Genomic DNA, 12,429 nt, shown 5'->3' with positions numbered 1-12,429 from the left:
AAATAAAACATCACATTCAATCCATAATCATTACACTATTCTCTCACAAAAAAAGTTCAAAAAGTCAAAAAAATCAAAAAATTCTTCTTAAATCAAGTTTTTTAATCCAGGTTAAAATAGCTAAAAAAGTCAAAAAACCAAAAAATTAACCACTTCCCAAACGAAGCCATAGCAAAAGTGTGGGTAGTTATGAAAAGCTCAACTAATATGATATTCTTCTCCCATCCCCACACTCTCATTCCTAGAACATAGATTAATTTCACAAGTAATTAAAAACAATAAAATGAACTCCATATGCCCAAAGGCCAAAGCATTGTTCACAAGATTCCAAACAATCGGGGAAGAGAAGTATGAACCATAGGATCCGTTTGTTTTTAGACGTAGAATAGAGAAGATTGATAGTAAGAGAATTAATAGTGAGAGAATTGTTAGAGGAAGGAATGATAGTGATGAAATTAAATAAAATTTTATCTGTAGACAATATTTTAATTGTTAGTGGAGGGAATGATAGTGATGGAATTAAATTATAAGAAATAAAAATTTATAGACATATCCCAACCGTATTCATATTTTAATTTTTTTAAGTTTTACTATATGGCCGTACTGATATATAATAGTATCGATACCAATATGATAGCAGAGAATCATTAACTCAACAACGTTGCAGGTGGGGTGTCAAGGTCCCAAAACAAAACTTAGATTAACAAAACCAAGGAGGTCTAGGGCCTCCTGCATTGAAGACCTCACGACAAGGGTAGAATTATGCAATGCATTTGTTGATATTTAGATTTTTTAATTTTTAATTTTTTTTAACACTTCTAAATTTTAAGGGTTTGAACTTAGATAATGCATTTTTTGTATTGAATTTATCAAGAATTTACAGTAAACATGGATGAAACGCGCAAACTCGTGTTATCTTTCCAGCTTGCTTAGTAATGCTTCCATTGGTGGCAATTCCTTCACAATTTGTTGCCAATCAGGCATGCCCTGCAAAACAGAGGGTGCGAGTTAGGATTAAAAATATTATATTTCCAATCCTCCCATGTCTCATTGTCCCAAACTATCTCTTTATCACAGGATCGATCTCTCTAATTTGATCGTATGGTAGAGACAAGCCTTGGGGAGACTGGAAATTCAGAGACATATGAGATTGCTGCAACACTACATATGTTGGCTATTATTGGTGAATCAAAATCTTTTCCTTCATGTCTCTCCTTAACTTCCTACTTAATAGGTTATTGGGCCTACTTTTGGGTCTAATTTCGACGATCCGAACCGTTTATATTTTAAGATTTGTTGAGTATATTATATTTGTAAAAAATCAAGTTGATCGAATATCAGAAATTACGTGTTCGGATCATCGAACTACGTATTTAAAAAAAATAATAATAAACAGTTTTCTAAACACATATTTTCTGATATCCGATCAACTTAATTTTTTTATAGATATGATGTAATCAACAAATCTTAAAATGTGAACGGTTCAGATCATCAAAATTAAATCTAAAAATGGACTCAATAATCTAACAAGTAGAAAGTTAAGGAGAGAGCCGAAGGAAAGGAACTTAATTTTATTGGTGGCTAAAGGAAAGGTGTGTTAGTTCAGCTTTTGGCTGATGGCAAACAAAGGTTTCCTTTTCTTTTCTTTTTTTATCAAATCCCAGCAACTATCCTTTATAAGTTAGGCAATGTTTGGGTTTTTCAACCACACAAAAAAGTCATTTTCTGGCTATTTGGGTTTAGCTTATTAAGTTGACAATCGAGGGGGTATTTTTTTGGGAAAATTACAAATTAGTTGTATTTTCAAAAAGTAATTACATACACATGAAGAAATTCATGACCTTAATAATTAAAGTTTGTAAAACTCATCATTAATCTTTTTTTTTTTTTTTTTTGCTTCAAAATATACACTGATTTGTTATTCTCTAAAAAAAATTGTTAATAAGATTCATCAGGTTTGACAAGTGCTAAAAAAGTTACATATTTTCACAATTTTTATCTTTAGTAAAATTTTTATTAAATATTTTCACTTTCCAAATCATTCTTGTCTAGAAGGATTTCAAAAGTAATTTTTTTTTTTTGGAAAACATTCAAAAAAGTTCATATAAAAGATTAAAAAATAATAAAAATCCAAATCACACGTTAACTTTCCCAATAACAAAAAGTAATTGTTTTAGTATTTACTTAGGCTTATTTTGGGAAGATGGTAAAAAGTGACTTTTTAGCTTTTAACCAAGCTTTTGACTTTTTTAGACAAATGATTTGGGAAGTTGGTAAAAAATGACTTTTGACTTTTTTTATTAATGTTTGTTTATGATGTCAAATCATAATAAAATGACCAAACTACCCCCATTTATTTAAAATATTTACAACTTCACCTATGTAACACATTTTGACCCATGAGGGTAAAATTGTAATTTCCCCGTTGGCTAAAAACCAACTTCTCAAATGAAAAAAAAGACAAAAAAACTAACTTTTAACTTTTGCTACAAACCAAAAAAAGTAGCTAAAAGCCAACTTCTCAAAATAACCCTTAGCGCATCAACTTTTTTAGTAACAACTTTATCTTATAAAGTCAAAAAAACTACTTAAAAAAATATTCGCCAAACCAAGCCTTAGCATTGTGGAATTAATTGATAATTGACAAATTAATGCCACTTAGCAAACATCCGTTGGGCCATTATTAAGGACAAAGGAGACAATGATAGGATCCAAAACTTAATCAGCCTAAGAAAGGTTGTTAGAATATTCTAAAGTTCCGTTTTCATAATCAATTTTTTTTATGCCAATTCCTTGATCAACAACAGATGAAAAAGAATGAAAAATGTATCAATTTGAGCACTGACCTTCCCAGATCTTCGAACACGACCATCTAGACGCAGTATTATGTAGACATCCTCACCCGGCGTAACTCCTTCTGATATCTGTTGATCCTTTATCCACCTGAATTAAGTTTATGAAGAAAAAAAAAAAAAAAATTCAAAACCCAGAAGATGACAAAATTCTAACATGGAAGAACATACTACAACTTTGTTTGAACTTATGAGCATTATTACCTCAAGACATAACATAGGAGTTTAAAACAAATTATTTATTCTAGTTGCAATTCTGAACAAACAAGGATTACTTCTGTAAGCAAATCTACATCCTGATTTCAAGGGATAAACTCAAAAGAAAGTAAAAATGCATATATTGACCTTGTAGACAACAAATACTAGTTGCTGACCTTTCCCACTCTGCAGGCGATACCACCTCAGCCCTGAATCGAACCTCAGCTTTCAATTTTGATTTTGCAGTTATTGACTGAGCTCGTTTCTCAAAATCTTCCTACCAGGATGCCATGCAGATAGTGTCAAAGGAATGAATAAAAAGCTTTAAACCTTGAATCATGGTTGGAACACGCACACAACACAGTTCTTCCCAATTTGAAGACCCATACAAAATTGTCAATATGGTGCAGAAAAGTCTATCTAAACCTGTGGCATGTCAAATGGCATGTACAATTTTGGACATAAATATGCACCTTGTGAAAATACACAACCTTCACATAACATACACCGGTCTATGTTACATGGATTTGGGTACGAATATCGGGTGCAGGTGTAGGACCAAGCGTCATACTTTCAGAAACTTAAATCTTGGGATTTTGAGATATATATCCAAATGTTAGATATCCATAAGCGATGCATGAAGGACAATTTATATCATATATTGTGTTAGAATTTACCATAAACCTACCACCACTACCACTACCACCTCACCTACTCCACTAAACCTAACCCACTACACCACTACCACCCCCACTTCACCTACTCTCCACCTACTCCCAAACACACTCCTATATAATAGGAATCCTTGTAATTGTAATAAAATACTACATCAAGACAATCAATCAATAATACATACATTTTTACATGGTATCAGAGCAAGGTTGAGAATTTAGTGATTCCGCTTCACCGGCGGACGGCAGCCTCGCCTTGGCCGTCCGCCGGACAAACCCAAAATTTCTAATTCGCTCTCTCCTTCCTCAACAAACTGATTCGTCACCCAACCCGTGAAGCAACGGTCCAGATTCACCCAAACCATCAAGATTACTCCTACGACCCACGTCGCAACATCGCTGGAAATCGTCGAGATTAACAAACCGACCCGAGTTGGCCGAGTCAGAACAGGGACACGACTCGGAGGATCTCTTCGAAGACCGACTCATCGCAAGGTAGAACCAAGGGTCCTTGGTTGGTAAACCCGTACTCTTCCTCGGCTCTACTGGACGACACTCGATCTCTCTCTATTTTCTCGCTCCAGATTTTCTCGATCTCTAAATTCGTGAGACCCAAGGTGTGCAGAGGAGACCCTTCTCTCTCTCTCTCTCTCCGGCTTCGTGTTCAGCGCTCGAGTCATCCATGGCCGCTCTACAGTACCTGGATCCTCTTCGCAATGCCCATCCAGAACTTTCCGATTGGTACAATACCCTAGCGGATCTGTACCAGAGGAAGCTATGGAATCAGCTCACTCTCAAGCTCGAACATTTCGTCGCTCTCGCCTCGAACATTTCGTCGCTCTCGCCGTCTTTCAGGCTGTTTCTCGGCAGTATCCAGAGCAAGAAGCTGCCATTAGTTATCTTGAAGGGGTGATTGACACGCTTCGTGCTACTAGGGAGATGCGCATTGAGTAAACATTTACGGGCAGCATCTTCTCTCGGGCTTTCTGGTTCTCTCTATCTCGCATGAGCTGCACTATCAACACAAAGTGCCAACCCCCATGCCTTTTTCTCTCTCCCACTTTTCTTTTTCCACCACACCATCCCTTTCTTTTCTTTTCTTTATTCTCCACTCACAAAACATTATCATCACCTTTTGCACCTCACCCGTTGCTCCACTTTCTTTCTTTTCTTTTCTTTTATTTTCTTTATTTATTTATTTATTTTATTATAAAAAAAAAAAAAAAAAAAACAAACAAACGGAGGAAGAAGACGAACTGCAAACTCATTTTATTCATATCGGGCCTCACCACGATCACCATTTTACACACACAAAAAAAAAAAAAAAAAAAACAAACAAACAAACAAACAAAACAACCACACCCACAGTGGGATTTTTCTTTTCCCTTCTCTATTCTACTGCAGGTCTCTTCTTCTTACTTTTATCTTGGGTGTCCCGTGCCAGTCCGGTCTCCGTGTTTCCTTGTCCACCGAGCACGTTCACTCCCCCATACTCCTCCACTGCAGCATATGGAGGACCTCCAAATCGGAACATCACGGTGGCCTTCCGCTTCAACTCCTTGTTTTCTGCCCTTAGCACACTTATCTCTGCTCGCGCATCCTTATACATGCGTTGGAGCAGAGCCTGCTGAGAGTTTACATGCTGCACCTCATTTGTCCTACTCTGCAGCCGGTTCGACAAATTTGTGACCGCCGTCATGGTTTCCACACATGACTTCAAGGTATACTGATTGGCCTCCACATCTGACTGCACTGCCATTCTTTGCTCCACAGACCGCATCGGAAAGTTCAACGGAGTAAACTCCGGGGCGCTTGGTTGAGATTCCAGTGCCACCGCACCAGTTCTCTCTCTTGTTGACTCGTTGAGGTCGGGAAAAAGAGTGAGCAGTCCACGGGAAGACGAGGACGAGGCCATTTTCTGGGCAATAGCGTGTCACAGAGTGTTACAGAATATCTCTCTCAGAAATCTCTCTCAGAATATCTCTCGCAACAGAGTGTTACAGACTCTCTCTCTCAGCACAATGAAGAGTTTTTCAGACTCTCTCTCTCAGCACAACGAAGTTTTTTTTTCAGAGGTTTTTCGCAGCTTTTCTCTGCCTCAGCCTCCGTCTTGGTTAAATAGCCGAGGCAGCCACGCGCCTCGCGCGCCTCTTGCCACCAGCCGACAAACGGGCACGCAAGCCAAGGCGCCCACGTGCCTCGCCATCATGTCCGGCACACCTTTTGATGAATTGGGCACGCCTTTTGATGGCACGCCTTTTGATAGATTGGGCACACCTTTTGAGGGTGCGACTCTACAAGGGTCTGACAAGACTCTGTAAACTGTCCCGACATTGATTCCGGTTAGCTCCTTTATGGGTCCGACAAGACTCTGTAAACTGTCCCGACATTGATTCCGGTTAGCTCCTTTATGGGTCCGACAAGACTCTGTAAACTGTCCCGACATTAATTTCGGTTAGCTCCTTTATGGGTCCGACAAGACTCTGTAAACTGTCCCGACATTGATTCCGGTTAGCTCCTTCATGGGTCCGACAAGACTCTGTAAACTGTCCCGACATTGATTTCGGTTAGTTTCTACAAGGGTCCAGCAAGACTCCGTAAACTGTCACAACAACTATCACAACATTGTCTGCTACAACGGTCCGACATGACCCCATAAACTGTCTTCTACATCGGTCTGACACAACCATCCAGTGTCCTCTACAACGTTATGACACCACCATACAGTGTCTTCACCATCGGTCTGACACGACCATACAGTGTCTCCTATCCTTTTTTATTTTTATGTATTTTCTTGTTTTGTTACTATCTCCAAACTCAAGTTGGTTAGTTCCTATCCCGCTTGAGTTTGCGGGGGGCTGTTAGAATTTACCATAAACCTACCACCACTACCACCTCACCTACTCCACTAAACCTAACCCACTACACCACTACCACCTCCACTTCACCTACTCTCCACCTACTCCCAAACACACTCCTATATAATAGGAATCCTTGTAATTGTAATAAAATACTACATCAAGACAATCAATCAATAATACATACATTTTTACATATTGTATAATATTTTTAGATAAGATGTAAATTATGTAGAAATGTACTTGATATTAAATAGGATATAAGACAAATATGAAATTTCTATCTCACATCCTTGTGAACTGTTAGAAATATTTCTAGCAAATGTGAGTTTTTCTTCTTCAAATATTGTAAAAAATTAAAATATCGAAGTGTCTAAATTGAATATGGGTACTTGGGGGAATAGAAGAGTCCATGTAACACAACATTCATCACATCAATGCATATATATATTCAGTTACTAGCATATTACTCACAATTAAAATGTAATATAGTCAATGAGAACAAACAGAGAAAATTGTTGGCTCCAAGGGAAAAGATGAGAAATGCCAAATATTTATGAAAATTCTTCAATCTTACCCCTATAGAAGGAAGAGAAGCAGCTGCCTTTGATGGGGTGCCGAAACCTTTCTTGTCCATTTGTGGTGCTTTACTACCTTCTCCCCAAATAACAGGAACCAAAAGAACTCCTCGTCGGAGGAGCTCAGTCCGGAACCTCTCAGCCTTTTGGATGGCTAAAGAAACAGTCTCCTTTTTCCCAGCTAAAATAACCTGAACCAACCATCAGTTAAAACATCGACACATTAAGAAAATGAAAATTAGAGTGTGCGGGAATCATATTATCTACCAAATTATTATTTATTCATTTATTTCATTATATTAAGTAGTGCAAGAAATTTCATCATAAACAATCAGACAAAGGGAGAAGTGTTAATACTAACTGGCCTGACAGTATCTCGTAATTGCACAAGTTCAACAACCCGATTAGTTGAGAGCCGCAAAGGCAATCTTGATAGAGTTTCATTTTGGGATATTTGCTCAAGTTGTTCCTCTTCTCTCTTGTTATCCCAGAAAAATAATGCCGAGAGAACGATGATACCTGTAGGATTGCTGATTCAAAAGATTAGTCATTTTCAGAAACACATTAATTGGTTATTGATGATTGGCAAGTAAATTTTTTACAGCAAATAATGAGTAAATTTGAATACAACATATATGGTGCCTTGATATCTTGATTTGAAAGTAAACGAGGTTTCTGTCTACCTCCGAGATTGATGGCAGCATTTCCAACAGTTTCCCATACATCAGGGGCATCATCACCACCGTTGATTGCACGCAATAGCCTAGGTATAGTGAAAAACAATGAAATTCCTGCAGCTGCAGAAAATGCCACATAGAAAAATCTCCGAACTCCCCGAAATGGTGCTTGGACTTCACTAATGAGTTTGAGATCTCTTCGGAAACTGTAGCCAATATCTTCCCCACCCAACCTAGCCTGTATAAAATCAAAAGTTACCACACACAATGTCTTAAGACTCAAGATTACAAAGCTTCAATTACATTTTAAACATTTAAATTATAACATGTATTTGTTGTTCAACGTAACAGAACACAAGAAGCAAACTTAACCTTATTGAATGACAACCTTGACAGGCTTCATAAAATTGCAAACAAGCAGAAAAAAAGATAAACACAATGAAGATCAAATCAAGCAACGAACCTCTTCTTGCAATTCCTTGAATTCAGGCAAAGCTCTGAAGGAGGCCAAGTCCGGATCATTAAGAATAGTGCCAAATTTGAGGTTATATTCCCTCAACGCAGTGCGCAGACAATCGGCAGTCTTCTTTCCTTCCCCTCTTTTTCAAGAAAACAAAAATAAAGAAGGATTGATCAGCTTACTTCAAATAAGGATGTAATATCACATTTCAACCAGAACTATTCCTGATAGAAAGAAATGAGTGAAACACTGTACTCCACATGCCATCCAATTGCTCTGGTGACATCATATGCATAGAAATACAAGGCAAAAACTGTGTCTGAATTTCCAGCCCCCCCCCCTTCAGTCTTGTTCTTTTCAGGAAAAATATAAAGTAATAATTTATGGCTAAAGGCCATCACACATTAAACACTAGACCTACATAGTTACTTGGAATAACTTAGTTCTGTGCCTTTACATGATTAATTTTGGTTCAAGAAGTTTTGAAATGTAGATAGAAAACTAGTGGCACTTCAAGAACATCATGTTTCATAAGCAATCTATTATTCAAAATGAAATCATCTTGTATCCAGAAATACTTCAACAAATTCATACTACGTTGTCTTATATAAGTCAACCCATTCATACACAATCTTACAGCATTTCATGCTACACATTCCTGTTCCCTTTCCACATACTGAAACAGTCTTCATAAATTATAAATGTTCTTCTTACAAGTTCCAGAATGCCTGTAGATTTGATGCTTTCAACAATCAGGTTGGAGCACTCCTCACCCTGGAATGTGCATCTAAGGGAGATTTGGAAAAATTTGCTAGACATGTCCCCAATTTGGCTGGAGAGGAACCCGTCTTTTGGACTACTTTCTTCATATAAAACTTTTTTGGAGGTCAATCGGTAGGAGATTATTTACAAATATGAGGAGAATTACTTCAAATCGAACAATCATAGTTCAACAACACATCTAGAAGAGCTCACAACGGAAACAAATAAACAACTCAATTCAACAAAGAGCCCCAATAATGAGGGAGAAATAATCAATCTTTGCCTTTGACAAGGACCGACCCCTTGACCTATCAGTTATGTATTTCCATTTGAGAAGTTGAGGATTTGGTACTTTGGACTAAAATTTGTTAAATTTCTACAAAATTCTGGGGCATTAAGACATCACTACCATGTTAATTTTAATGGACTGGTTGTTAAACCATAATGATGTTGTTTTGGGTTGTAAGGTTGTCCATAAGGCGATTTTACCTGTGAAGACCTCCTTGTACATTTATTGTTGGTGCACAACTCCCCTCTTTCTGATAATTATGATATTCCCATTAACCAACAAAAACATACAACCTATACTCTACTGAATTTGGAGAAACTTCGCATAAGAATGAAAACTAAATAAATTTAAAATTGAAATTAGGCTGAATTTATGTAGATTCTCTACCAGCGGTGAGTCATCTTCCTTCAATAAAGTTTCCAGATACACCCGACTAGCTACTTCAACACAGTTAAGTAGTATCAAGCATTAACATATCAAATAAACCGCTCAATAGCAAGGAAAAAAGAAAACAGAAGGGAAAGCTGAGAATGGCCACCTGTAAGCATGACAACAGGCTTTGTTATAGAGTGCAGCTTGAGCCTCTGTGGGATTAGGATCTAAAGTAAGTGCAGTTTCAAACTCAGCTAGAGCATCTTTAACCTGAAAAATTAATTGTCATGGACAGGATATGAAACTTTCTAGCTGCTTGTCCTTAGAATTAAAAAAAAAAAAAAAAAAAAAAACTATATGTGCATTGTGCAATGTACTTGACCAAATAGTCTGATATAACATCTACCCAAAAGTGATAAAATATTACAAAATTAACAAAGGCTGGTTCTTGACAAATTAAAATCATTTGACAATTCACAACTTCAAAGCTATAAGGACAAACTTAAATTTTAGTAAAAAGCGATTAAAATCCCCTCCATTCCTTTACTCAAAACTATACCAAATTGGGTTCAACTCAAATCAAGTGAGAACCATTTCCTTTACTCAAATTTCTACCCAATCCAATCTTGACACTTGGAGCCCTTTTATCCAAAATCTCCTTTACTCCAACCCATAGCTTCCACTTAAACTTGACAATTCTACTCAAATTTGAGTTTATACATTATTGGTGTGCTTCCTATCAAAGGAAGCTTTTTACTTAAAACTCCTACTCATATGGAGTCAGTAAAATCAAAACTTGACACAAAAGCTAGAACCAAAAGTCTCAAAATTCAGTGTTGCCCATTTCATAGAACCACGATCTGAATAAGATAAAATAAAAAAATAACAAAAAAAATGTGAAGATTTAGAAAGAAAATTGAAGGGTACCCGTCCTTTGGAGAAGAGAGAGAGACCCAAATTGACACAAGACTCAGCCGTGGGTGCGTCGAATTCGGTGGAAGACGAAGTAGAAGAAGAGCAATGGAGGAGAGAAAGATGGACTCTGTTTTGGGAGGTGAAGAGGGTTCTTGAGTTGGGAATCCATGTGGGTTTGACTGTTCTTGAATTTGATAAGCGGAACAAGAAGTGGTGGTACATGGCAAGGTTAGCCACAGCCATTGGAGAGACACTTTCAAGTGCAGAGAACCATCCAATTGTTTTATTGGGTTAGGTTTAATAAATATGTATTAAAGAAAAATTAAATAGATCTAATAATTATAATATTTTTATTTTATTAAATGTGTTCAAAAAATAAATAATTTATTTAAATAAAATATATTTGTTTCTCTATTTTTAAAATAATTTCTATCAAATAAAAATATTCAGATTATTGAATTAATTTAATTTTTATTATTAATGATATAAACCGAACGTCAATCCTTTTTTATTATTTAGTTTTATTTTTCTTTTTTCTTTATCAATTTTAATATTAAGTTAATTACACTTAACACCCCTATTGTTAATAAAATCTTATTTTAGTTAATTTAATTTTAATTGTGACGATTAATTTTTTACATTTTAAATCCAGCTACAATGATATTGTGTGGTATAACTTATCTAAGTTACTTATAAATTATTATTACTTTTTAAAATATGTGCTACACTGTTTATAATTAATTAGGTAAACAAAAACTAATTATTTAGAAGTTGAGACAAATATATTTTTCACTTTTGATTATCAATTCTTAACTTACTATAAATTACACCAAATAGGCCTTGTCATCACTTGGCTTATCTCCTATTAATAAAATGGGCAAATTACAAACAATGAAAATACAGATTTCCTCTTGAAGTTTGAGAGATTATAAATTACCCCCTGAAGTTTATATTTTTATAATAAATTGCCCCTTGAGATTTTTATTTTCATATAGATTCCCCCTAATTTGTTATGCAGATTTAACCTTTAAAGGGCAATTTATAATTTCTCAAACCTCAGGAAAATTGTATTTTCACCAAATCTCAGAGGTGTTTGTAATTTGCCCTAATAAAATTGATAAAAATGTGTCATATTATAAATGATTATTTTATTTCATTTCATTACATTAGCCTCATTACACTTGTATCAAAATTTCAAAATTTTAGTAATTTATTTAAAACTTTGCACTCTTACTAAAATTTTGTTTTGTTCTCGGAAAATTATAATTTGACTTAAAGAATAAACTATCACATTTAAAAATGAAAAGAATAAGGAAAATTTTAATCAAAATATGATAAATTACAAATATATTTATAAGGTTTGCTTAAAATACGGATTAGCTTTTATAATTTTGAAAATTAAATCTCGTCCTTTAAGTTTTTAGTTGCATAACACATAAGTCATTTTATTAATAAATCATCAAATCAATTACTTATTTTTAATAATGTCATAAATATATTTTAATTAATAATTAAGGTAATTTTATTATTATATTAAAGAGTAATTAAAATTATTTTTTATTAATTATATTAAATAAAAAATTATGATAACAAATATTATAATTTTTTAAATTATAAAGAACAATTTATATTTTAAATAAAAAAATGATATACAATTCCAATTTTTTAAACCCAATAAAGCGTCAAGAAAATAATTAATTGACTATAAAAAGATAAGCCTAATTTTCAGACCTAAATAGCAATATTCTTAAATAAATTTCATAAGTAATTCATACGTCTTAAATATAAGGGTATCAT

The 12,429-nt window shown here is 35.1% G+C and overlaps 1 protein-coding gene across 4 annotated transcripts; it reads right to left on the bottom strand.

The window, feature by feature from the left end:
• Positions 1-760: 760 nt before the first annotated feature.
• LPA1 (tetratricopeptide repeat (TPR)-containing protein) lies at positions 761-10,940 on the bottom strand. Of its 4 annotated transcripts, none has more exons than XR_003632318.2 (9): positions 10,645-10,940; positions 9,884-9,987; positions 8,298-8,433; positions 7,841-8,072; positions 7,519-7,676; positions 7,157-7,348; positions 3,198-3,327; positions 2,847-2,943; positions 761-987 (listed from the first exon to the last, which is right to left on the bottom strand). XR_003632318.2 is itself a non-coding variant. In XM_028212989.2 (9 exons), the coding sequence occupies exons 1-9, from the start codon at positions 10,873-10,875 to the stop codon at positions 913-915; spliced, it is 1,326 nt and encodes a 441-aa protein (XP_028068790.2). In that variant the 5' UTR covers positions 10,876-10,940; the 3' UTR covers positions 761-912. The 4 variants fall into 4 exon arrangements, 2 of the variants coding, with proteins under 2 accessions (XP_028068790.2, XP_028068792.2); XR_014347080.1 differs by having other exon boundaries at positions 3,227-3,323; XM_028212989.2 differs by having other exon boundaries at positions 3,227-3,327.
• Between the last annotated feature and the right edge of the window lie 1,489 nt (positions 10,941-12,429).

This window comes from Camellia sinensis, chromosome 12, assembly GCF_055761805.1.
Source record: "Camellia sinensis isolate YWXY chromosome 12, ASM5576180v1, whole genome shotgun sequence".
Lineage (NCBI taxonomy): Eukaryota > Viridiplantae > Streptophyta > Magnoliopsida > Ericales > Theaceae > Camellia > Camellia sinensis.
The sequence above is the reverse complement of the archived record's forward strand: the minus strand, read 5'-3'. Positions and strand labels throughout refer to the sequence as shown.

Excerpts from the sequence above, each read along its gene's own strand:
- LPA1 (XM_028212989.2), bottom strand. The coding sequence starts at position 10,875 with ATGGCTGTGGCTAACCTTGCCATGTACCACCACTTCTTGTTCCGCTTA. Across the intron at positions 8,434-9,883 it reads GCCTGTTGTCATGCTTACAG|AGGGGAAGGAAAGAAGACTG; the intron begins GTGGCCATTCTC and ends TTCTTGAAAAAG. Across the intron at positions 7,677-7,840 it reads TGCTGCCATCAATCTCGGAG|GTATCATCGTTCTCTCGGCA; the intron begins GTAGACAGAAAC and ends GCAATCCTACAG.